General features: G+C 32.3%; 1 protein-coding gene across 1 annotated transcript in view; it reads right to left on the bottom strand.

Annotated features, from left to right (window-relative positions):
• Nucleotides 1-16,652: 16,652 nt before the first annotated feature.
• LOC132713092 (transmembrane protein 254-like) overlaps nt 16,653-26,730 on the bottom strand; it is a 32,095-nt gene continuing 22,017 nt past the window's right edge. Inside the window, exons 2-4 of the mRNA XM_060695562.1 lie at nt 21,406-21,509; nt 21,101-21,160; nt 16,653-18,178 (exon numbers count right to left, since the gene is read on the bottom strand). Coding sequence (XP_060551545.1) covers nt 18,064-18,178; nt 21,101-21,160; nt 21,406-21,509 — 279 coding nt within the window. The 3' untranslated portion in view covers nt 16,653-18,063. The remainder of the gene's footprint in view (nt 18,179-21,100; nt 21,161-21,405; nt 21,510-26,730) is intronic.

Here is a 26,730-nt window from a genome sequence, read left to right as displayed (position 1 = left end):
TTGTGGAAAAAATTTATCTCAGAAAATATTTAAAATATGTTTCCTTGCTTATTTTGCATAACATATAATGTCTCATGCAGAACTGTCCTTTGTCCAGATTCTAGGACATTTGCCCCTTTGGTTATTTGCTCCCTTATTTTGCTATGGTGGACATTTGCCCCCTCTTATATGGTTTGAAATGGGAGTCATTTTTTATCCTAAGGGAATTTACAGACAGATGTTATTATCAAGATAATTCATCCACTCTTTTTTACCTTTACATAATAAATATCTTAAATGGACTTGCCCATCTTTTCATAGTGTAAAATTTTATTGAATCATAAAGCACAAATATTTCCTATAATAATGCATTTTAAACACTGAAAAAATAGTGACATTAATGAATTGAATCAAATCATCACAATTCAGCAACCAATCAAACTTACAGATAATTCTAGAAAGTAATCCATATGTTGCAGGCCAGTATTTACAAATAACAGATCTTTGCATGTTTCTGGTTGTGATGTTTTCTTTGTGCATAATGCCTTAAAGGAGTATTTTTCTGTGTATAAGGCAATAATTATTATAATGAAATCTTACGTAAACTTCATCCAAGCCAGTTTTGTTCTAAGTCCCTCGATAGTAAGTGAAACAAGGATAAATAATAAGAAAGCTTATTAAAAATTAATATTGATTCTTAAAGTGTATATTTGATATATTATTTTTGATATATTTATAGAATCAGCTGAGTGGTTATTTATTACGGAAGTTTAAGAACAGTAATGGTTGGCAGAAACTGTGGGTGGTTTTCACCAACTTCTGTTTATATTTCTATAAAACATATCAGGTAATGTATATGTTTCTTACATTTACTTTTAAACATTGCAACATTGAATGAAAAAATTCTCATTTTCAAGACTGATTCAAATTAAATCTAATTTTTATGTCGCCTTGTACTAAATAGAGGCGACATATATGGATCACTTCTCTGTTGTCTGTCTGTTTGTCCATCTGTATGATTTTTGTGTTTTCCTGCTATTAAGTAGCTGCAACATAGAATCTGCTATCATCAGGCAACATATGTGATCACTGATCACTTTTGTTATCAAATAGTTAGCTCAATAGAGAGATCATTGGATTAGAAAACTGAAGGAGTTGCAGATTTTAACGTTAGGTGAAGCGAAATTTCTCTCTGACAATTGATCTCAGACATGTTATATAATAATCATTTGTCTGTCACAGCATATTCAAAAATCATTCGCGATTAGAAGTCGTCATTTGTGGGGAAAATAGTGATAACTGGTTAGTTTTCCAGGAAAGCTGGTTCAGTGCATTGACTGCTGAGATATAACCAGAAATGTTTTAAAAAAAAAAAAAAACCAAAAAAAAAAAAAAAATTATGATTTTCAGAATATGCAATTTCTGCACACATTTTCAAGTTTTGGGGTAAATTCAATAGAAGAAAGTGAGTTAGTCCTAGTTATTAGTTTATCATATTAAAAATTTCAATTAAATTGCATTAATTATCAGTGGCATTTTTTAAAATTCAGTTTTTTTCGGATGATTACCTTTGGCTAGTTTCCCGTTTTTTAGGTTACGCTGTCAGCCAACAGAAGTTTAAGATAACATTCAAAAAGGATCATGTTTAAAATTTTACAGTTTAAAAAATCAGTGTACTTTTCCGTGCAGAACAGTACACTTCGAAAGTAACATGTTAAAAAAATTTGGAGTTTTTTTTTAAAATTAATAAATTCTATTTAAAAGTTTTTAAAAAAAATAATTTTTTCATTATTTTCTTTACAACCTAAAAAAATACTTCCAGCAGATATTTATGACTTTGTCAACATGTGTGCGAACTTTTTAATCTCCCAAAGTGGGTTCCATTCCCAGGCTGGCATAACTAAATTATCTTTCGGATGAGGCTTTCAATCGAGGGCCTGTGTATGAGTGCTTAAACACTTGGTATGTTAATAAACCAAGAGAAGCTTCTGGAATTGGTGCATCTTTCTGTAGCTTGCACTATCCTCCAAAATATAAAATGACTAATACTACTCTTCTGGACTTGTTCTTATGGGCAACTGGTGGTGAGTATAAATAAACTCAAATACACACACAAATAATTAGCCCAACTTTTGTACAATAGATGGTCTTTGAGTTGGTGTCATAGTCGGCAGAACAACTGGTTGGGGTTTTATGTGAAACTTTGAATCTCATTAACCACTTTGTAACTGTGAAACTTCACAAATAACTTACAGATCATAAAAGTATGTCTTTATGCTAATATGGGGAAAATATTATGGTTTTAGTATATATGTAAAATTAATAAACTGCTATGATTAAGAAGTGATATATAGAAATAATTGTTTTCATTATTTCTTTTACAAACCTAAAAAAATTACTATCCAGTCAGATATTGATGACTTTGTCAACATGTGTAAGATTTTTATTTCTTGCATATCAAACAGGATTATCTCCTGTTTACACTGTGCTAGAAAAACCTGACTTACACCCCCTGTGTAAGATCCTGTCTTACACCCTATGTGTAAGACAAGTTGTGTGCTTTAAATGACGTCATTTCCACAGGTCTTTTCTGAATAAATTGCATTCTTAGGATGACGTCATTATGCCATTATGAATGACGTTGTAAATTTGTACACTCCTATAAGAAAAAAGTGCTTTATGAAAATATTAGTTTTTGTAATATCTTTTTGAAATACATGTAAAATTAATTTGTAATATACAAAAAAAGAATCAAACAACGGCTGTCATCACAGACAGGAAAATCTAGCTCTCAAATAACTGTTTAGCAGAATCTTGGCTGAGCTTCGTTCCTGTCATAAACAGTAACCATCGAGCCAGATATTCTAGTCTGTACCGGCAGTCGGTGTAAGATACTTCAAATATTTCAATGAGAAAATCATTTCTGATAATGCAAGATTTTTTTTTCTATAATAGATGGATGGAGGTGATCAACAGTGCTACCAGCTCAGCCAGAAGAACAAGATTGTTCAGCAGGATGGATAGTTCCCAGCCTTGAACAAGCTGGTAACCAGTTTTTTAACCATTATGGTTCCCAGCTCAAGGCAGCTGGTTCCAAGCCATATTAAGTTTCTTATTTTGTTTATCAGACTAATTGTTTTAGCTGGTATTTGAACTAATAATTCAACAAATTCTTGGAATAGCTACGTGTGATGGTGCTCATTTGTAAGTGAACACATAAAATGAAATAATAAGAAAAAAACTGTCAATGGTCAGGATAAAATTTACATATATATCATCATGTATATGCAGAAAGGGATTGATTAACAACAGAGTATATTCACAGGAAAGAACAAAAGAAGAAGAAAATGTGAATTTTTTATATATTTTTGTGATAAGTGCATTGAAGAAAGATTGTGATGATTTTAAAAACAGAGTATATGTGAACATAAAGTATATGTGGACATAGAGTATAATTATGTGAACAAACTTGTTAAATGTGAACATAGATGTTATATGTGAACATACACATTATATGTGACCATACATTTTACATGTGAGCATACATGTTATATGTGAACATACACATTTCATGTGACCATACACATTATATGTTTACATACATTTTATATGTGAACATAGACTATATGTAAACATAGATTGTTTGTGAACATACACTTTATGTGAACATAAACTTTATGCAACGTTCAAAATATTATAACAGGTCTGCGTGTATCTTATGTTCAAAGAATTATTTTCGCTAGTTTAGTCAGTGTTGATGTATATATTTATATAGTCATATATCATATTATTTTTGTTCAATGCAAGTTTACCCAAAATTGTACCTACTTCAAATAACTTCAAATGTAATTTGAACCCTCTTTTATGTTAACATTATCTAATGAAGTCAAGATTTTGTAAAATGCATAAATGCTAGAATTTGTTTAAACATATTTTATGAAAATTACTCAAGTTTAAAGGAATTTTGTTTTAGAAACTTGTTTATATGGTCACATGTTTAACCCTTTGAAACTTTGTGGCAATATTGTGTTATACTGTGCCACTAGTTTTAGAGCGGAGCTAGTCAGTGTTTCTGTGCAGACTGACTAGACTATTTAGTAACCCTTAGCACGCTGACAACAAGATCATGATCTGCATTTGCTATTCAATTTGTACATTTTTGAGACTATTTCCCCCCAAAATGATGAATGGCTTTGTCCAGATTCAAAGATGGGCAAGTCCACCTCGGGTGTTTAGATTGGTAAGGGTTTAAAGGTGTGTTAATTTTTGGAATTTAATATGAAAACCCCCTACATTGATTATAAACAGTTCCATATTCCAAGTAAGGCATGGATATGTTTAAGCCATATTTCAGTCTTTAAAGTAGAAAACCTGATTTTATTTACATCTTATCATACATTAATATGTAAACATATTTGCTGCAAGTTGTCAGTGTTCCAAATGAAGCTCTAGTAACTAAAGAATGTAACAGATTTTTACTATTTTAATGTATTGAAGGGATTAACCCTTGCCATACCTAATATCTTAATTGGACAACATGGACTAAACCACTCCTCATTTTCTGGGGAAAATATCGCAAAATGTACTGACAGAATAGCAAACAGTGCATACCATGACCAGATAGTACTGGTATGCCAGCTGATCTTGGTCTGTACTGGTATAATGGATTTATACAGTTGCTGCCAGCAGGGTTAAATAAGAGTTGCATTGATTTTATGATACATTTTAAGGCATTAGTTCAAAGTAAAAGTTAGATTTGATCTCAGATTACATGATTATAGGATATTTGTTAACTTGATACACAGAGTCAATTTTGAATGTTTTTTTTAACCACATTTGCCAAGCACATTTTATGTTGACACAAAAATAATCCATTTTATTTTGATGTTGATCACTGACATTTTGTTTGTTTGTTTGTTAGTGAAAGATGGATGATATTATCACTGTATATCTCTCACTGTGAAATATCACAAGTTAATACAAAGCATGAGCTTTGATAGGGAAATAAGGTTTTGTCTTGAACTTTTAGAATGCTACGACTTAAAAGTTAAATTGTTTTTTTGCCACCAGTATACTATAGGGTCAAGCCAGTTTACACATCTATTCTATATGACCAGACTCTATACGGTTGATTTGGTAATTTAATATTGACAGAAGTTAAGAAATGATAATGTATGAAAAATATCATGAATATTTAGTTACATGTCTGCTATTGGTCAGTTTTCAAAATATGCACTCTTGAATCAATCAACCAATCAATGATAAAGATTAATAAAATATTGATTTTTTATGGGCTTGGAGCTACATTGAATGTGTTTCCTATTTTTGTAAGTGCTATTTGAGGTGACATTACAGTCTTACAGATAAAGTATATGTTAAAGAAGTTGTATATGTAAGAAAGTGTGGCCTAAGTATAAATAAATACATGTTTTACTTTTTAGCTCACCTGTCACGAAGTGACAGGGTGAGCTTTTGTGATCGCTTTTCGTCCGGCGTCCGGCCGTCCGGCGTCCGTCCGTAAACTTTTACTTTAAATGACATCTCCTCATAAACCACTAAGCCAATTTCATCCAAACTTCACAGGAATGTTCCTTTGGTGGTCACCTTTAAAAATTGTTCAAAGAATTTAATTCCATGCAGAAAAAACTTTAAATATCTTCTTTTAAAAAACCATAAGAGCTAGAGCTTAGATATTTGGCATGAAACATCTTCTAGTGAGTGTCTACCAAGTTTGTTCAAATAAAAGCCCTTGGGTCAAAATTGGCCCCGCCCCGGGGGGTCATTGATTTTCCCAATATGCATATAGTAAAAACTTAAAAAATCTTCTTTTAAAGAACCCAAAGAGCTAGAGCTTAGATATTTAGCATGAAACATGTTCTAATGGGTGTCTACCAAGTTTGTTCAAATAAAAGCCCTTGGGTCAAAATTGGCCCCGCCCCGGGGGGTCATTGATTTTCCCTATATGCTTATAGTGAAAAACTTAAAAAATCTTCTTTTAAAGAACTCAAAGAGCTATGGCTAAGATATTGAGCATCAAACATGTTCTAATAGGTGTCTACAAAGTTTGTTCAAATAAAAGCCCTGGGGTCAAAATTGGCCCCGCCCCAGGGGGTCATTGATTTTCCCCTATATGCATATAGTAAAAACTTAAAAAATCTTCTTTTAAAGAACCAAAGAGTTAGAGCTAAGATATTTAGCATGAAACATGTTCTAATAAATGTCTACCAAGTTTGTTCAAATAAAAGCCCTGGGGTCAAAATTGGCCCCCCACCCCGGGGGTCATTGATTTTCCCTATATGCATATAGTAAAAACTTAAAAAAATCTTCTTTTAAAGAACTCAAAGAGCTTATGGCTAAGATATTGAGCATCAAACATGTTCTAATAGGTGTCTACCAAGTTTGTTCAAATAAAAGCCCTGGGGTCAAAATTGGCCCCGCCCCAGGGGGTCATTGATTTTCCCTATATGCATATAGTAAAAACTTAAAAAATCTTCTTTTAAAGAATTAAAAGAGTTAGAGCGAAGATATTGAGCATGAAACATGTTCTAATAAATGTCTACCAAGTTTGTTCAAATAAAAGCCCTGGGGTCAAAATTGGCCCCACCCCGGGGGGTCATTGATTTTCCCTATATGCATATAGTAAAAACTTAAAAAATCTTCTTTTAAAGAACTCGAAGAGCTATGGCTAAGATATTGAGCATCAAACATGTTCTAATAGGTGTCTACCAAGTTTGTTCAAATACAAGCCCAGGGGTCAAAATTGGCCCCGCCCCGGGGTCATTGATTTTCTTTATAAAATGTGTTTAGCAAAAAAACTTTAAATCTTCTTTTTGAAAAAACCCAAATAGCTAGAGTTTAGATATTAAGCATGAAACATCTTCTAGTAAGTGTCTACAAAGTTTGTTCAAATAAAAGCCCTGGGGTCAAAACTGGCCCGGCCCCAGGGGTGTCATTGTTTTTAACTATATGTGTATAGTAAAAACTTTAAAAAAAATCTTCTTTTAAAAAGCCCAATGAGCTAGAGCTTAAATGTTTAGCATGAAACATCTTCTTATGGGGTGTCTACCAAGTTTGTGCAAAAAAAGCCCTTGGGTTAAATTGGCTCTGCAACGTTGGGGGGGGGGGGGGGGGTTGGGGTTGGGGGGGGCCTATATACAGGTGAGCGACCTCAGGGCCATCATGGCCCTCTTGTTTATATCTTTAAATCACACTGTATACAGATTTTATACTACAGTCAAACCCATCCAAGGGAGAGACGGAACACGGCCTATATACACAAGTGGGTTTTATTTAGAGGTTACTACAAGTTATTTTAATCAATGAATAATTGTTGAGGAGTGGCCTTTATTTGCAGGGTGCTCTTTATCCTGAGATGGACTTTGACAAAGGTTTGACTGTACATAAAGATACATATAAGTCAGATAGATGTATTTACATACAATTTACATAAATTTTAATATATATTTTGCAGCATTCCATTTTTCTTTTGTAACAGAAATATGATGTCAGTTTCCTTTTATTTTAAGAAACTGATGTTTTTATTGAGCAATAAACTACACTTTACTAGCAGATCGTCATAATTATGTTTGAAAGCGGAAGAAATGACATACTGGTTATGTACTTTTTCACAAGGGGTATCAGTGGATTTGTGGTAATTTTCTCTTCTGACCTACTTTTTAATTACTGTCACAAGAGGGATAACTGAACTTGTGGTTATTTACTTATTCACAGGGAGGGGATGGTTATTTTTTCACAGCAGGAGCTAGTGGTTATTTACTTGTTAACAAGAAGTACATGTAGCATTGGCCTGGTGATTATTTAATTTTCACAAGGTGGAGCAGTGACATAGTTCACATGTACATTTTCACATGGATTTAATATAGTAATTACTACAAGGGCTCCAAGTTTTGATTCCTTATTGGATAATCATGTTTTATCAGAAAGGCAGAATGCAGACACTTACAATATTTTATCATACATTTAAAATATGAATGCCTGAACATATAGATTTAAAGTAACTGACTTATGGTAAATTCCAGTAAGAAAACTATTGCTTTCATATGAAATACCATTTTTTTCATAGAATCATTTTACATATACTTTTAGCAGTAATTATTCAAACATTCATTGCGAAATATTGTTCAAGAAGTTTATTTATTGAATTATATCTTTATAGCTAAGCTTGTGTAGTATGTTTTCCTTCAAATTTATCATTTCATATAACATCTAAGCTTTTTTATTGTGCCTTTTGCTCTGCTATTATAAGTTTATATAATTTTTACATGTTGTGTGTAAATAGTGTGCCATTGTGTTTTTATAAAATCAACTTTCATTATAAAATGAAGGGTGGGGGAAAGGGGGGGGGGGGGTAATAAAGTAACTTATAGGCATATAAGATGTAGTTTGAAATTTAACCCATAACCTTGCAGACCAAGATCAGCTGGCACATTTAAACTGTCTGATCATGGTCTGCACTGTTTGATATTTAGTCAGTACATATTTTGAAATGTTCCCTATATTGACAGCTGGAAAAGTCTATAGGATATTTAGGGTTAAAATTGTAAATTTCTTCATAAAGCATTATACTTACTAAGCATTATAACAGTTGTGTCTTAACTTTACTTTTTACTTACATTTTTACAGTAAACTTTTTTTAATTAATTTTATAAAAAAAAATCATGGGTGAAAGTGGTCTAATATCTATAACTGGATTTAAATTTCTTAAATCTGTTTAACATTTTCATCATTCCTCTGTGTTAAGTCAGATATTTTCATTAGGCTATGATTTTGCGAAATCAATATTTCTCCCTTTTTGGCAAGGTTGAATATTCGCAAATTTCTACATTTGGTTGTGTTAAATTTATATGTTACAAGCCTAAATACTTAGCAAACATTTACCTTTGCCAAAATCTTCATTTCTTGATTTAAACAAATTTTAATACATCATGAAAATTCCTTGTTTTTCAATATGGTGGAAGGATGCATGGCCTATTGACAGGTCAGGTGGCACTTGTGTGTAGTTTGACTTAATTTTATAAAAATTTAATCTTCACATCCCTGATTTATTTTGACCTCCAGAAATGATTAAATATGATGATGATCTATGTACATATACAAGTATTGTTACAATGTTTACACATTTTATGCCTGTATAGGCAAACATGGTCATGTGATACACATATCTACAACTAACTCAGAATTGTTTTTCTTTTGAAGAAAAAGTCAAGCTATTATGATCACTGCAGCTGGGTCAACGTTGTGCTAAAACTTTAATGAGGCCCATTCTTCGAACATTTTAAAAGTTATGAGCATGAAAATTGGAATATTTGCTTATCACTACAAGTTGTTAGACAAGGGGCAAATATTTTAGTTGTGCCCCTTTTAAACTTAGAATTTTTTTTACAGACCAGTGTTAACACAGCATACTTGTTGAATCTAATACACTTTTGTGTTACACATGTTATTAGAAGACTCATGTACAAATGTATACATGTGTGATGTTAAGATATCACATTTTAATCAGACCATTGTAACATCATGTTTTAATATGAAATTCTAGAACTTTGTATGGCGGGTTTTTATTTATTAACCAGGAACTTGTAAATGGCGGAGGTTGGACAAATCTCACTTGTATTTATAAATCCTACAGTGTATCAAGATAGAACCAGTTTGGAGCCTCATCTGGTCTGAAATAGTTTCTAACATGCAAAATATGATTGATTGGTTGGACTCAATTGTGAAAAAACTTCAAGGAAATAGTTGCCTTAGTAAAAACTACTTTAAGGAAATAGTTACCTAAGTAACAATAATGTCATCTCACTTCAAGGAACTTTGGATTAAGATGTAATTAAAGGGACTCCACTGAATTTTTTTTTGACATGATCAGACTTGAAATATTTTTTCCGAGATTTTTATACCATTTGATGAAGATCTATACCAGTAAGTTGTTTGCAAAATTTCAAATCATTGTGTCACTCCATTTTTCCCAAATAATCAGTTTTATTGTTTTAAGTGACATAAAAATGAAGTGTTCCACTTGAAATTGGTCTAAGATTTACTGCCCAATTATATGTTTAGTTCTTTATTATCTTTTTCAAATTTATATATATATTTCTTTGATTATCTTTTTCATACATGTCTTAGTTGATCTATGGCACATTTTTTAGGCATTTAGACCTCAGTGGAGCTCCTTTAATGTTTAACCCCTTAACAACTTGTATATTTAAAATGGACTTTTCCAGCTTTAAATTTGGAAAAGACCATTTTGTTGGCCACTTAAATTATTTCAAGATCGAAACCCTTCAAATCCACAATTCCAAATTCAAAGTTGGGTTATTCTTTATTTTTACTAATACAGTTGAAAAGGTTTTGTGAGATGAAAGTTTGTCACTTATGGTATTATGATTATGTCTTAGCTTTTCTTTATAATTAGTACCTGAGAATTAGGACCTTGTGCATTCTTATCTTGATGTAATAAACTATCTTGGACTAAATGAGTCTTTGCACTGATGATTATAATATATTAGATTTGAATATACATTATATATATATTGTGCTTTCACTAGTGGTTGTTGTTGTTTGTGTCCATATTGTGTTGTTATAAACATGGTCATATTTAAACATTTTGATTTTAGGCCATAACTTATGTTGTTTTAGAGCTTTTAAAGTGAATGCCCGTAGAGCCATATTTTATTAGAACCAATTCTGCTTTAAGTGGTTTTAATTGCTTCATTGTTTTAATATTTACAAGTAGGAAGATACACTGTACTTTTGTTGGTTTGTTTTTTCTTGATACATGCGGCCTAGAGAATGAGATTTGCTGATTCAGTAATAATTTTGTATCTGTTTGTAAGGCTTCAGCACTGTCCTATTGAAACAAACGATTTGTCATTACAATTACATGTTTGTAAAATAGAAACCTTCAAAATTAAGCAAATTTTTCACGTGGATTAATGCTTCATCAATATTTTGCTTCATTGATCATGTTTAAAGAATTGGAAATGCAATTATGAATTGCACTTAAAATTACAATTTTTTTACTTGTAATGATTTTGCAGATTTTTTCTTACTCACACACTATTATTTATATATGTGGAAGCTAACAGTTACTTAAAAAGAAATAATAATCATCTTACCTATTGCTACATGTGAATTTAGATATTATCTGAAAGAACCCGAAGCCCATGTTGTTGTTTTCCGCCGTAAACAGTCACCCTCGAGCTAGATATTCCTGTCTGTACCGACAGCCGGTGTTTGATTCTTTTTCTTGCATATAACATATCAATTATTTTTAAACAGAAATTACAAAAACGGATATTCTCATGACGCACTTTTTACTTATAGTAGCATATGAACTGACAATTTCATTCATAACGGTTAAGTGACGTCATCCTAAGAACGCAATTCATTCATAAAAGGCTCGCGTCAATGACGTCATTTAAAACACGCGACTTGTCTTACATAGGGGGTGTAAGATAGAGTTTTCTAGCACCGGTGTAAACGGTAGATAATCCTGTCTGATATGCAAGAAATTATCTGAAAGAACCCGAAGCCCATGTTGTTGTTTTCAAGCCATACAGTGGTACCAAGTTTGCCCAATATTATACTGTATATTTTGCCTCGTATTATTATAACTTGAATGAATAATGCCTGCGAGTGATTTGTGATTAAATACAGTGTTGTGTGATTGAATACATGTTTTAGATATTGTAAACAAACATAACTATGCAATAAAAAAACCTGTACCATAGTATTAATGTGGTACATTTGGTGGAATTTCATTCTGTTGTTTTTATGCAAATGCGAAAGTTTGGTGCAGAAAAACAAATCTCATTTTCAAATTATAGAATTTATTACATTTTTGCAGTTAGTTCTACCAAGATATGATAAGATTAGACACCTAATACACACAGATTAGTCTGGTATTGCTGAAATGGCTGATAAAAAAAGAAAAGAAAAAGATTTACATGTAGTAGATGGGGGCAAAAGAGTTTGTTTCAAGCCAAATGCAATACAAAATTTGTCTTAAGCCAAGCATTTGGATTTTGTTTTCATTCATAAATTCTAGAAACAAGAATGTGAAACATGAATAAAAAATTTATTTATCAAACATAGTTAAAGTGGGAACAGGGCATTATTATTTTATAACCGCTTTGTGATTTTATTGGTTTTCAATGTCTTTGAAGAACATTCAGGAGTTAAGTTTTATAGAGAATTTGCACAATAGTTAAGATGACAGTGTCACAGAAAAAAAAGCTACAATAAGTTAATGATCAAATGTTTTTACTTCATATTTGTTTTAATTTAGTTACTTAACGTAGAATTATCTATAAGCATAATTATTATACAAAGATACACCAAAACAAAATTTAAGGGGTGCATTAAAATTCGGTCATTTTCCTTAATGAAATAAGACTTGTGAAATGTCAATTTTTTATGTAAAAAAATCTTGAAAAATTGCTAATAGATGAAGCAGTGAAAGGGAGACTACTCTGCTGGATGTTTTTACTTCGATTGACATTGATTAATTTTCTTGATGATGTGTCAAAAATGTGTTGTTAGTGTAAAATTTACTTTTTTATATTATGGTAAGAATTATATTATAAATAACGTAAGGTTGTGAGATGTTGTATGGAAGGGGCTGTATGTTATAATATACAGTCAGGATGTTTTAATGTACAGTTTTCTCATATTTAAAAGCAATATAACACAGTTCTTTGTATTTATATCATGAAATATAACATGTTTAATACATTATAACATGTATATTATCAGTATTTTTATTACAATATTGTAATCATGAAATAATTACCCACTTAAAAATGCTTTATTATATAGCAGACTTTGTTCTTAACTTAATACCTTAGGCAGCATACTTGAAGGTTATTGTCTTTGATTTACTTGATTTTTATGAAATTTAAAAGTAGGATTAATAATTTATTAGAGTAAAAGAGCACTATTATGGAGAAAATTCACTTGAAGTCAGGCACACTTTTGAATGTATGTGGTCTGCATAGACTTTATATTGTTAGCTACTGAATTTAATCACGTTGAATAATTATTTCATTAGTTATCAAAGATAATTATCAAAGATTATCATTTACAAATTCACTTTTGATATTTCTACTTCTGTAAGATACAAAATTCAAAACATCTTAAATATGTAATGTGAAAGTAATATGCAGTTAGCTGATAAACTTGCTTGTTTCATTATACTTTATTTTGCAACATGATCATCTTTTGAATTAATACTTTTTAGCCTACACATCACATTTTATCAGGAGTTTTCTCCAATTACTGGGATATATGTTTTTCTTGGCAAAAAGAAAAAAAGTATGAAGAGTTTAAAAATTCACATAAAATTGTTCATTTCTGTAGGAAGTACACAATTTTTGGGGTTTTTTTTAGATTTTCATGTTTTTATATTCTTTTTTTGTTTGGTTTATTGAAAATGTTAACCCGTAAACTTGATGGTTTAGTTTGTTCTTGCCAACTTCCATTGGAAAGTCATTAAGTTGTGGGTTTTCTTTTGATTTTTGTGAGCCTATAAAAACACAGGTTAATGAAATATTTAACCAGGTAACCCGCTACTATTCACTGTTAAATATTCCTCTGGAAATTTTTGCTTAGCAACCACTAATATTAAATTAATATGTTGTTGCTTGTCAACACTTATACTGTCTTATGAAAATTTGTATCACAAGTGAATAATTTGTTTGTAAACTTGACAAGAAAACTAAAATTTCAAGTTTCTTTATTTTTTTATGCATTCATTGTGGAGTCTTAATTGCTTTTTTTTCCATTATATTCTTTCTTCGTTTTGATGTTAGTATATTGATGAATTTAAATAAGTAAACATTTTAATTGTGCCAGCACCAGGCTATATCTATTGTCATTTTCTGAATTGAATTTGGAGTGTTATCTTTCATTTCTTTTTTTTTCTTCTAACCTGACCAAGAATTGTCTGTGACTGTAAAGTTGTGCACAGACTAGAGTGATTTATTTTTTTGCGTACCATTTTCTGTAATGAAAGTTACTGTGTTTTATTGAATATACAACATGTATACAGTAAAGTTTCATCCATATACAGCAGAAATATTAAACATGTAAAACATTTGTACAGTCTTGTTTTTAATACAATCTCTTGTAACCATCGCAGACAAGTAAAGTATTTGCAGGAAAATTTCTTTGGCAGTGTTACCAACCAATATAGCAGAGTTGGTGATGAAGATATAACGTAGGGGTCACCACAGAGCATTATGTATAAGAGAGGTCCAAAGTAGGATACTATATGGCTATAATCTTGATGTATGTCACAGCATTTAAAGCCAGAAATGGGGCTTTAAACCTACTAATTTATGCTAGCCCCCTGTGGAAATTAAAGACTGGTGATTTATTAAATACAGTGAAACCTTTGCAGAGCGACCTTCTGTAGAGCAATTACCTTTGGACAGCATTAGTAAAGTAAGACTCGATTATAAAAATTAAACGTCCAGAGCAACCATAATTTCCTCTTGGTCTCTCAAAGGGTGTTCCTTTGCAGAGGTTGTACTGTATTCAAATATTGATACATCCTTTTTGTCTTCTCAACCTCGGACCAGTGTAACATAGACCGATAGAGTTGCATAAATTGTCAAATCATTTGATAGTCAACAATGTGATGTTCCCATTTCGGCATTATGAAAAAGTCAGATTAATATTTGACATCTAACCTTTATGACCTTTCACCTTCATGCTACAAATATGATTGAACTAAACACACCAGCTCATTATGCATAACATTTGTTAAAAGGCATTCTGGAATATTTTTTTGAAGTTTTACACCAATATCTGAAATTTAACTTTATATGTGACTGACCTTTGAGCAAAAATATTTCTGAGTTTAAACATTTTCTGCCAACTTAATACATAATCATTTATCAGATACTGTACTAGATTAACCGTTTTAGACAGTTGGATTATTGTGGTTCTTTTAGGGAACAAATCCATTCCTCATTATCTAGGAATCCCTCAAAGCTGAACAAGCAAAGAAAACCTATTTGGTCAAATGAATTAGCCAAAGAATGGCCATTATTGCAGTATGTACATGTTCCTAAGCTTGGCACAAACACATCAAGGTTAACATTTATTCCAGGATATTTTAGAATCATTACATCGAGCATTGCAGTTTCAGTCAAAAAATGCAAAAGTGGATCCATTTTCTATCTTTGACCATAGTTATTTATCCTCAAAGTTTTCATTTGTGCAGGGTTGGTTTATCAGAATATGTTTTAAGTTAGATCGCACAGAAGTTCCTTGCTCAAAGAAACTAGAAATGTGTCATCACGCCACGGATGCCCCCGCATGCAGCCAAAATTTCAGATGTAATAATATTTAGTTCCAAATTTGTTTGTTCAAATTATTTTTTTCATTTTAAGTTCAAAGCCCTTAAAACTTTTCAATGTTAACACAAACCATTTTCATACAATGTTCAAGGCACTGAAATTATTCCGTCAACCTTTTGAAAATAGCATATTTCATAATGGCTACATACATTTCCACAAAAGTATTGGTGCTGAAACTGAAAGTTCAAAATTTTTCCAACATTCAAGAAAGATAAGTTGGTCCAAAATCATTGAACCACGACCAAATTCAAACTTAAACTGCTTATTCCTAAGATGTATCTATATCTTTTCAAAGTGAAAGGGACATAACTCTGCCAAAAAAAATCATCAAACCATGACCAAATTCCAACTTGACCTGCCCATTCCTTTGACATATCCATATGTCAAATTTAAGTTGAATATGTAACACTGTCGGGTAGATAATGAACAGAAACTGTAAATTTCATATTATTTTCAAAGTGAAAGGGGCATTACTCTGCCAAAAATCATTGAACCATGACCAAATTTGAACTTGGCCTGAGCATTCCAAAAACATATCCATATGTCAAATTTGAGTTGAATGTGTTGTACCGTTGGGGAGCAAATGAACGGAAACTGAAAATTTCATATTGTTTTCAAAGTAAAAGGGGCATAACTCTGCCAAAAATCATCAAACCATGACCAAATTCCAACTTGACCTGTATTTTCTCATGACATATCCATATGTCAAGTTTGAGTTGAATGTGTAGTACGGTTGGAGAGATAATGAACGGAAACTGAAATTTCATATTATTTTCAAAGTAAAAGGGGCATAACTCTGCCAAAAATCATCGAACCATGACCAAATTCGAACTTGACCTGTATTTTCTCATGACATATCCATATGTCAAATTTGAGTTGAATGTGTGCAACCGTTCTTAAGATAATGAACGAAAACTGATGATGACGGAATGACAGAATGACGGAACAGGGTAACACTATATGCCCCGGCCATTACATGGCGGGGGCATAACAATGGCTTGTGCAGTTAATTTCGAATCCTTTTATCTATGGCTCTATTATTGAAGTGGAACAACAGAAGTTTGTTCATCTTGCCTTTAAGCAGATTATAGCACATTTTTTAGGGGGTTGTCTCACAATTGATCCACCAAACCCTGGCATTTAGTGAATAACAAAATTACCTATTTCTCTCAATTGATGCTCCAACATACAAATCTAACTACTTTTGTGACAATTATTGTCTAGCTACAACTATTGCCTAGCTAAATTGCCAGCCAGTTTGACAGATTTTATTGAACCAAGAACTACAAGTTTATCATTTTATTATTAAATTAAAACAAATCAATTAACTTATTGAGCATACAATATAATCAAACATGTTAATCTGTTTTACAGAATCAAGTTACATGAAAGCAAATACAAGTCAAAAGAAGTAAAAGAAATAATTCAATCATTCTTATTTTAATCACACAAACATATACAGAGCCAAAAATCCCATATTTGACTGAATCTGTTATTTACAATTTATAAACAATCTTGAGTTTAATTTTTCAGCTATTTTAGCAGTTTTAAAGCTTTATATCTTAAAAAAACATGATTGCAACAATTTTATGAATATGACTGCAACAATTTTATGAATGAAACATTTCCCAATTTTAACAGAAAATATTTCTTTTTCAGTTATTTTCAAATACATGTAAATACGTATTAGGATTTCAATAATTCTTCTACATTACACACAATTTGTTCTGCAAAGTGCATCATTCTCTGCAAAAGACTCCCCCAACACAATAGATACATACAAAGTTAATCCATTCATTAATTTCCAATGTCAAAATATACAAAAATCGTCATCAATTTATAACAATGATCCTCGTATAAAATGTAAAAATCACAGCTCATCCTCGATGACATGGTGCATAAATAACAAAATGTTTTGCATAATTTTGTTTGACCCGATACCTCTGCCACAAAACAATGAAGACAAGAGTAAATATTGCTTATTATGTAAAGTAATCAGAGACAATATTTCGATATTTACATGTAACTGATTGAAACATGTTTAACATGTAAAGAGATAATGTGAATCTGCCAAATAGTTAACTACATTCAAAGTGAAGACCTGATAATGAACATACAAGAAACAAATTCTATTTATAGAACTTTTCAAGCTTCTCTATTCGTGCAGTCAGGTCAACTTTATCTGCTCTGTCTGAACAGTCAATATATACATGTACTGTTAAGTGCTAAATTCAAAATTAGCTAACTTGGAATAGTTACAAAAATTGAAGAAAAAAAAACAAGAACCGGTTTTTGGCACATTACACAATCAATTGTTCAACAAAGTAAAATTCCAGGACCATAAATTTAACATCAATTCAATGATTAAATGTCATTAATTTTCCTTTTCAATATCAAATCAATGATTAAATGTCATTAATTTTCCTTTTCAATATCAATTCAATGATTAAATGTCATTAAATTTCCTTAAATGATTAAATGTCATTAATTTTACTATTCAATAAGCACTGCCCTTTCACCATTTTTTGTCCAGTTATAAAATCAATCATACCTTCAACTTTTGTCCAGAGTAACATAGTAGGGCGACTCTCTGCCCTGAGGTATTTGCCTGGTTATAATTAATCACCAATTGCTTAAATCAACTTTATTCCTGAGAATTATCAATTAAAGTATCCTAATTTTATTAATTTTTATCCAACTATCAGCCCTGTTTTTTACCAGGTTTGTAAGCCACTAACTGTAGTAGAGAGGGAAAACCCATCACTAACGTTTGTATCATCCACAATATTGTTGGCAACGTGTTGATTCTTTTCTTCCTATAAATAAACAAAAATAAAAACATATCAATATTTTGTGTATATGAAATATAAACAAGAGCAAAGCCCAAGGTGCATGAGCAAAGTTCTAAGTTAAAATGGGCATAACTCCAAAATGTTGCTTTCAGAATTATACCCCTTGTCCAACAACTGCAACTTGTCATGATAAGCAAGTTTTCCAAGTTTTATGTTAATACCTCATGAAATGATTGAATAATGGACTACACGACAATTGATGATGGCCCTGAAATCGCTCACCTGTATATAGGCCTTTTGGGCGGGGCTAATTTTAACCCAGGGGCTTTTTTTTGTAACCAACTTGGTAGACACCCATTAGAAGATGTTTCATGATAAATATCCAAGTTCTAGCTCTTTAGGTTTTTTAGAAGAAGATTTTTTTTAAGTTTTTACTATCGACATATAAGGAAAATCAGTACCCACGGGGCAAGGTCAGTTTTTGATCCCAGGGTTTTTATTTGAGTTTTTACTATATACATATAAGGAAAATCAATGACCCCCTAGGGTGGGGCTAGTTTTGACCCCATGGCTTTTATTTGAACAAACTTGATAGACACTCACTAGAAGATGTTTCATGCCAAACTCTTTCGGTTTTTTAAAAGAAGATTTTTAAGTCTTTACTATATACAATCATATAAGGAAAATCAATGACCCCCAGGGCAGGGCCAATTTTGACCAAAAGGCTTTTATTTGAACAAACTTGATAGACACTCACAAGGAGATGTTTCATGTCAAATATCTAAGCTCTACCTCTTTGGGATTTTTAAAAGATATTTTAAGTTTTTTCTTTTTGTTGCCATGGCAACCAGAGTTCTGCATGGAATTAAATTCTTTGGACAATATTTAAAGGTGACCCCCAAAGGACCACTCTTGTGAAGTTTGCATGAAATTGGCTTAGCGGTTTATGAGGAGATGCCGTTTAAAGTAAAAGTTTATGCATGACGGACAGACATGCCAACAATGGGGGTATTTGTGCTTTTTCTTTGATCTTTATGTGGCATTTCCCCCCATAAACCAGTAAAATTACCACATAAACCAGTCGGTTTATGGGATTTCCTTCTTTTTTTACTAAAATTATGGACGGAATGAAGCTCAGACCATTGGATGTTCGCTCGGACGGACGATTTGTTTGTTTGTTTGTTTCATTTTACGCCTTTTAATTCCCAACAGTATTTCAGTCATATAGGCGGGTAGTTTCCTAACCATCGTTCCTGGAGTTACACCAGTACTAGTTTACCTTCCTCCGTGCTAAACTACCAAAGCATCTCCCGGGGATCAAACCCACGCCAGAGAGGTAACTGGATTAGAAGTCATCAACTCTAACCCCTCGACCACGGAGGCGGTTACGCCGGACAAAAAGTGATCACAATAACACACACTCTAAGAATGATGTATCCCAGGGATTTCATTGCTCAACAAGAGCCACCGCCGGGCGGAGGCAACGCTCGACTTTTTACTTTCTCTAAAAGCAAACAAAGAAATGTTTGAACAAAATATTAACGTTTCCTTTTTTATAAAATTAATCATTCTGTTTTGTCACATTAGTTTTGTCTATATATTTTATATATATAAATTTACTAATTTATATATATATAAATAGAGACACCCAATTCGAAGTCACATGGTGGTGTCACGTGGTGAAGTCTCGTGGTGGTGTCACGTGGTGGAGTCACGTGGTGGAGTCACGTGGTGGAGCCACGTGGTGAAGTCACGATAAACATTTAAGTCATAATGTTCTGTTATAATATGAAGTTGATCCCTTCAATAATAGCAAAGTAACAGCCAGTTACAGCCAAAACAAAGTCAAGGTCATTCATGAGTGAAGGTCAAGGTCTGTCGGGTTATTTTTAAGGGTTATCCTTGAAGATTATTATGTTCAAGTTTGAAGACAATCCATTCAAAAATAACAAAGTTACAGCCAATAATAGCCAAAAACATGAAAATTTCAAAAATTTGACCTTCAAAGTCAAGGTCATTTATGAGTGAAGGTCACGGTCTGTCAGGTTATTTTTAAGGGATACCCTTGAAGATTATTATGTTCAAGTTTGAAGACAATCAATTCAAAAATAACAAAGTTACAGCCAATAACAGCATGAACAAGCAAAATTAGGTCTTTTAACCTTGAAGGTCAAGGTCATTTATGGATAAAGGTCAAGGTTAGTGTGGTCTACTGAAAGGTCTTGTCCCAAGGGTTGTTGTGGCCAAGTATGAAGACAATACACCAAGAAATAAAAAAGTTATGATCCAGGTACAAGTTTGCGGACGGCAACGGCAACGCTGCCGCGACTATAACAATACCTCTACTTTTTTTTTCAAAAAAAAAAATGTCGAGCTAATAAAATCACTGTTTGGAGTTCGGATGCAAAGAATCATATAATGATGCCCATCCGAAAAACAGTGATTTTATCAAGCCATATTTTGATTCTGACAACATCAACAAATAAATAATGCTGCCATAACTGCTATAAAGCTAAATTGCGTTGATTTGTTTTCGTAATTATTTTCAGCGCGTCACATTTTTAGTGGTTACTTTGAGTGTATTAATGACTGTCATATGTCTAAATATAGAACGTCGGTGATTTTATTGCATAATAACACACACTCTTAGTTCTATGTTCAATAGGGAAAAATGCGGGTCTTGATAGAATCAGAACTACTTTTTTTTTCTTTTGGGTTTTACATCACACCAACATAGTAATTAGGTCGCAAAAGGGCATCCCAGTAGAACCACAGACATTCTGTAAGCTACCTCAAATGTAAGAATCCAAAGTACCAGTCAGGATTCAAACCCACAGCAGAGAGGGGCAAGTGGTTTGAAGTGACAATAACCTTAATCACTCGGCAATTAGACTATACAGACTTTTGAAGATGATTATTATGAGATACTAACATCGAGATTCTTACCTGCATAAAAAGCCAGCATAAATGGATTCTCCTATATGTGCTGCAGCTGCTGCAACACGTCTACAAAACAAATATAAAACTATATAACCTCAAATTGTAAAAAAAAAATGTACAATATCATAACTAAACACTTTGTAAAACAGTTATATTAACCAAGTTAAATATTGACAAACAAAACTTGACTATTTGCAAGCAAATCAATTTGATTGTATACCATCAGTGTTACGGTACTTCAGTTTAGTTTGCACTTAACCTGAATTTGCCATACTGGAATTTTTACTTTAAAAAAATTCTCTAATACTTACATCATCTGAAGAACTCCAATATGGTTTTTGTTCATGTATCTTCCGAAAGTACCAAGAGGTCCATAATAATCTAAAAATACACTCTCTGGTCTGAACAAGCTAAGCTGGAAAAGGAAAAAAGATTTATTACAGTAATAATTGGACTGTATTTTTTATCAAGAAAGGTCTAGTGCTAGTCTATAAAACCTAGGACATAATATAATGGGGACAAGTAACTGAGATTAGCTCTTCATTATCTATTTGTCAAATCAGGCGCACACCACCTTTTTGTCATGTTGGTAGTTATAAAAAGGCATTTTTTTTCCGTCTGTTGTTTACCCATTCACTTAGTTACGGAAAGATAGATTGCTATTGAAGAGCATGCATGTTTACACTCAACTGTTACAAATTTAAAGTTAAGAAATAATACCAAAAGTATTTCTTTATTACTTTTAGAATTATGCCCCTTGTCTAACAACTTCAACTTGTCATGATAAGTATTCCAAGTTCCACGTTGGTAACTTAAAATGTTTTAATAATGCCAGGCTACATTGAGGTTTTTGCAAGACAGGAAGGATATGGCAGCAATTATAATAACAATTGTTTCGAAGAAAAAAACAAGCTAACACAATTTTTTAACTTGACAGGCAGAACCTTTTGTTATTGTAAAAAAACAAGTTGGCAAATCATTGCTATTTGAAGAATAAATTTAATTCTCAGTATATCGAAGTAAATAAAAAAACACCTGAAATTCTAAATAAATAAAAAAAAACACCTGAAATTCTATTAGAAATATAAGTGTTTTCTACTTGAATATAGCTTGACTTTAAATGACACATTGCATATAGTTGTACTTGTCCTTCATAAACAATATCATTTAACAATTAAACGCAAAATCTCAGGCAAAGGGCCTCTAATGTAAGATTTATAAGGACACATGATTAAATGATAAAACTCTGAAGTCAATCTTCAGTAGACATTTTACAGGACATAGTTCAAATATATCACAATATATTAGTTCAAATATATCACAATATATTTAGTTAAAATATATCAAAATACTTATTGCAATATGTTTTTTCTTTGCAATACCCAGCCCTATTTTTCAATATTTGCTTTTTGCAATCATTTACATGATGAAATTATAAATATTTATAGTCTATAATATAGATGATCGGTCATTAGAGTCTGGCTTATGTGAAAGATAAACTTTAACATGTCACAGTATACTCAAACCCAGGAGCGGCAGATTGCTGTGGCAATGTCAGACACCTCTGAGAGCTTATAATGATGTTCTACCAACCCTAGTCTTCACTGCTAACTTCATTTTCCTTATACGTCATAGAATCGAAGGTCATGAACTGGAAGATTGGCTACAGACCAAGCAATGAGGGCTGATCAACATGGAAGATGTGTACAGTCTGAAAACAATCTGAGCATCAAAATAACAATTCAAAACACACAAATGTGTACCATGCTGGTAAATGACAGCATCGCCATTTAGCATTGCTCAAACACGTTGAATCAAAGAACAAATCTGATTACATTATGTTAAAAATATAATCTTTGTGACACACCAAATCCAAGTTTGAAAGGAATAGTCTTCCACTACAGACTGTAAAGAAAAGGCAGTACAAAAAGAAGCAAGAAAAATGGACACACAACATACCTCTGAAAAAAAGAAATATTCACTTGCGAAGAATGCAGCTTACTATTCAAATTGGCAATCAAGTAAGGTCAACTTGTTAGGCACAAACATTCAAATCACACCATTAAGAATCAGAGTGAAAAAGAAGGTAGAGATCATCTTAACTACAGCTGCAGGAACTACAGCTGCAGTAAAAAACATAATGTTCATTTCAATGTATTCTTGTCAAGAGACAAATACTTAAAACGTACATTTTTAATGCGGGAAATTACATTTTACATCCATTTATTTCCCCGATTTTCTTATTTTGTTATTGTCTGACAAATGTAGAAATTCTAAGGAAACCAAATAAGACTGAATGATGGATTGGATCTAACTTCAAGTTCAAATGAACTATTTATATATAACAGTGAAATGAATTCAGATCAAAATGTGCACAGAAAATCATTAAAAAAAAAAAACAACAAAAAAACTACTGTCCTATAAATATTGCAAGTTTTGTGATTAAATGATTAGAAAGGCACATAAGGCATAATTATGGAGGTACACAAATTTCTAGTCTGCAAAACATTTAAATGTTACGAAAAAATAAGTAATGCAAAATCATTGTAGTGGACAGTTATAAAATCATATTTCCTCTAATTCATGTTAGAGAGCTACGTAGACTGGCGAAAAATGGGCATGCAACAAGAATTGCCAATAACCACCACAACCACTGCCAGTGGTGCTTAGCACTCAAGAACACCAGATTTTCCCCAGACGGAAACGGAGTCAGCAGTTGCGATCAAATTTAAGCCAATCGGGAATGAAAAGCATTCTAATAAAAATTGTTGGAATGCTTTTCTAGAAAAAGACAACAGATTGAGGTCAATTGGGAAGTAAGTAAGTAAGTAAGTAACGACTTTATTTAACGAGGCTTACACATTCGGTTTCCCGATCTTCCATGTGGGCCTCAGCATAACTTAATTACAATCAGTTTACATGTACACAACATATACACAACATATATACACAAATATTATTAAAATAGATCAATTAAATTGAAGTAATGATTGATAAAGCAAAAAATGATATGATTGTACAACAATACAGAGAAAAAGAGCAATATGTACAGATAGGTAAAACTAACATAGTACCTGTTTAAAACAATATTCAGTTCCTATTTAAAACAATATTTATACTTATAAATACACCATGGAAAGATAAAAGACAGGTGCAGTAATGTTTGTCTGTATTTTCATTGTTGTCAGGCTATTAAGCCAAAAGTGGCAGTAATTTTGGAAGTCAATAATAATTCTATATAATTCATAAAATATGAAAAAATATCAATTTAAAACAAGAAATGTGTCCATAGGACATGGGTGCCCTTATACTCCACTGTTTCTCAATCTACAGACTTTAGGTCAAATATTTTTTTGGGGCTACACACAACACAATTAGAAAACTGAAAATCTTTCACTAAGTTAAGGGCAAAAACTGCAAATACTGAAGAAATTCACAAGCAAAACCCAAGGTGCATAAGTACATAATTATGCTGACCAACATTCTTATAAACAATCAGGACTACAGGTCAAACACTTTTGAGCTTTGCATGAACAAGTTGAAATTTGCTACTTTAAACTTAGTCAAGGGCAAAAACTTAACAAAACTGAAAAAATCCACATGCAAAACCCCAGGTGCACGGCTTCAAAGTGATGGTGACCATCATCCCTGTAAAGTTGGAGGATTTTAAATAACCTTAAAGTGCTCAAGGTACACATAACATTTTGGAATGGTTGTTACTAAGTCAAGGGCAAGTAGTCAACAAATTTAATACTTATTAAATTCACAATTAAACCCCCAGGTGCACAACTATATATGCTGACTAACATTGCATACACATCTATGTAGCAAAATATTAAATATAAGACACAAGATGACTTATAAAAGATTTTTGTCATTTCTTAAGCATATTGTGATGGGGCTGCATTTAAGTAATCTGTTCATTGTGATTTGTTCCGTTTTTAATGCCCTTTTAGCTTATTTCCCTTACCTTATTTGTTAGAGTTAATATGATTGGTGCTTTTGATTTAAATCTATATTTTCACAAAATCCTCACAGTTATTACCCCCTTTGGCAGAATTGTAATCACTGCCTTCACATGATGATGAAAGTCACAGGACGTAACATTGAAATTCAAATGTAAATGCCCTTACATAGAAAATCCGTCATTTTTCTAGTTCTGTTTTATTTTTAACTTTATGTACCTACGTGTGTTACAGTTTATCAAAAAATTAGTATACAAAATAATGAAAAATAAATTCAAAAGCTAAAAAAAATATAAAATATCAAAATACTGATAAAAATGTTTGTCATGGCAGAGATCTCTGTACTGATAAGGGGAGATAACTGCGTAGGAGATTAATATTTTCCTTGGTTGACTTGATTAAATTATTTGATTAGTTTAGAACTTGTTATGAGCTATTTTAACCAATCAATCTTATCATGACCAAAATGTGTATAAGTACCAAATTGTTTTCTGTATTTGCCATCTTTGAAACTGGCAGACAGGTCAGTTCACTTCAAAGCTTTGACCCTTTTTCAAAACTTCATAGTTTTGACAATAATTCAATCTATATGACTTATCATTTTAGGATAAACTTATTTATAAATACTTTGACATTCTTTTTCAATAAATCGTCATATTTAGTTGACTGATCTTGCCACTGGTTGGCAATTAAGAGTTCAGATAACCTGGGTATATAAAGTTAACTATGTGATCACGTGCTGTCTGTATTATCATTTGGCCAATTATATATAATGTAGTAGGGCAGGTTGTTTTGGACTTCCGTTTCCGGTTTCCGGAAATAAACAAAGTTTTTGTTGTCAAACAAATAAACGTTCAATAATAAGGTGTTTAACCACAGCCACATCAATTACAGAGACATATAACATAAGTACATAGGCACCACTAATGGGCACAACCGGACACTAGACCTTCTAGAAGCATATCAACAAACTACGCAAACCCCTACATCTTCTAGAAGTATACCCCACCCACTACCATTATTAGTGTGCTCCCTTTCCGTCCTCCTAAATTTTCGAACCATAATTTTATTGAATTTTAACATTTTATATATATAACTTTATTTGTCTGGTTACCACGTCACCAAAGTGTTTAAAGTGTTATTAATATTATCGATCATATTGATCACAGGGTGTGTTTGGTTTGTTCGCCTGTTTACGTGTGTCTATCTTAATAAGAACAGCTTAAAACAGAATTTTACATTAATTGTATTTTTAATCACAGTTTATACAAATTGGCGGCTGGTCCGCAGTTATGTTGAACAAGATGGCCCGTAAAGGGCCATCTCGTCACCATTTGGACCATTCGAGGATCTTGGGCAAGCCCATAGATCAGCGAGAGGTCCATAGGGTATCGAAAGCAGTGTCGAGGAACGTAGGGGTCCTCAAGGGCTTAGATGGCAAATTGTCATCAATAAATTTAAGAACACTGGCCCAACAAATTAAATCCAAAATTAAAAACGTAGAAAAAGCAACACCGCTCGCGTCCGGCTCGGTAATGCTAGAATTTGTATCTAGAGAAGCCTATGTTAAGGCCCTAAACATAGGCTCAATTGACATTGCCGGGATTCGAGCCAAGGTTGCGTCTCTCCCAGGGGAAAAGCTATTTGAAGTAGTTATACATGGTGTACCTC

This window comes from Ruditapes philippinarum, unplaced genomic scaffold (assembly GCF_026571515.1).
Source record: "Ruditapes philippinarum isolate M1 unplaced genomic scaffold, ASM2657151v2 ctg31_1_1_1_1, whole genome shotgun sequence".
NCBI classification, from domain to species: Eukaryota; Metazoa; Mollusca; class Bivalvia; order Venerida; family Veneridae; genus Ruditapes; species Ruditapes philippinarum.
This window is presented reverse-complemented; position numbering and strand designations above follow the sequence as displayed.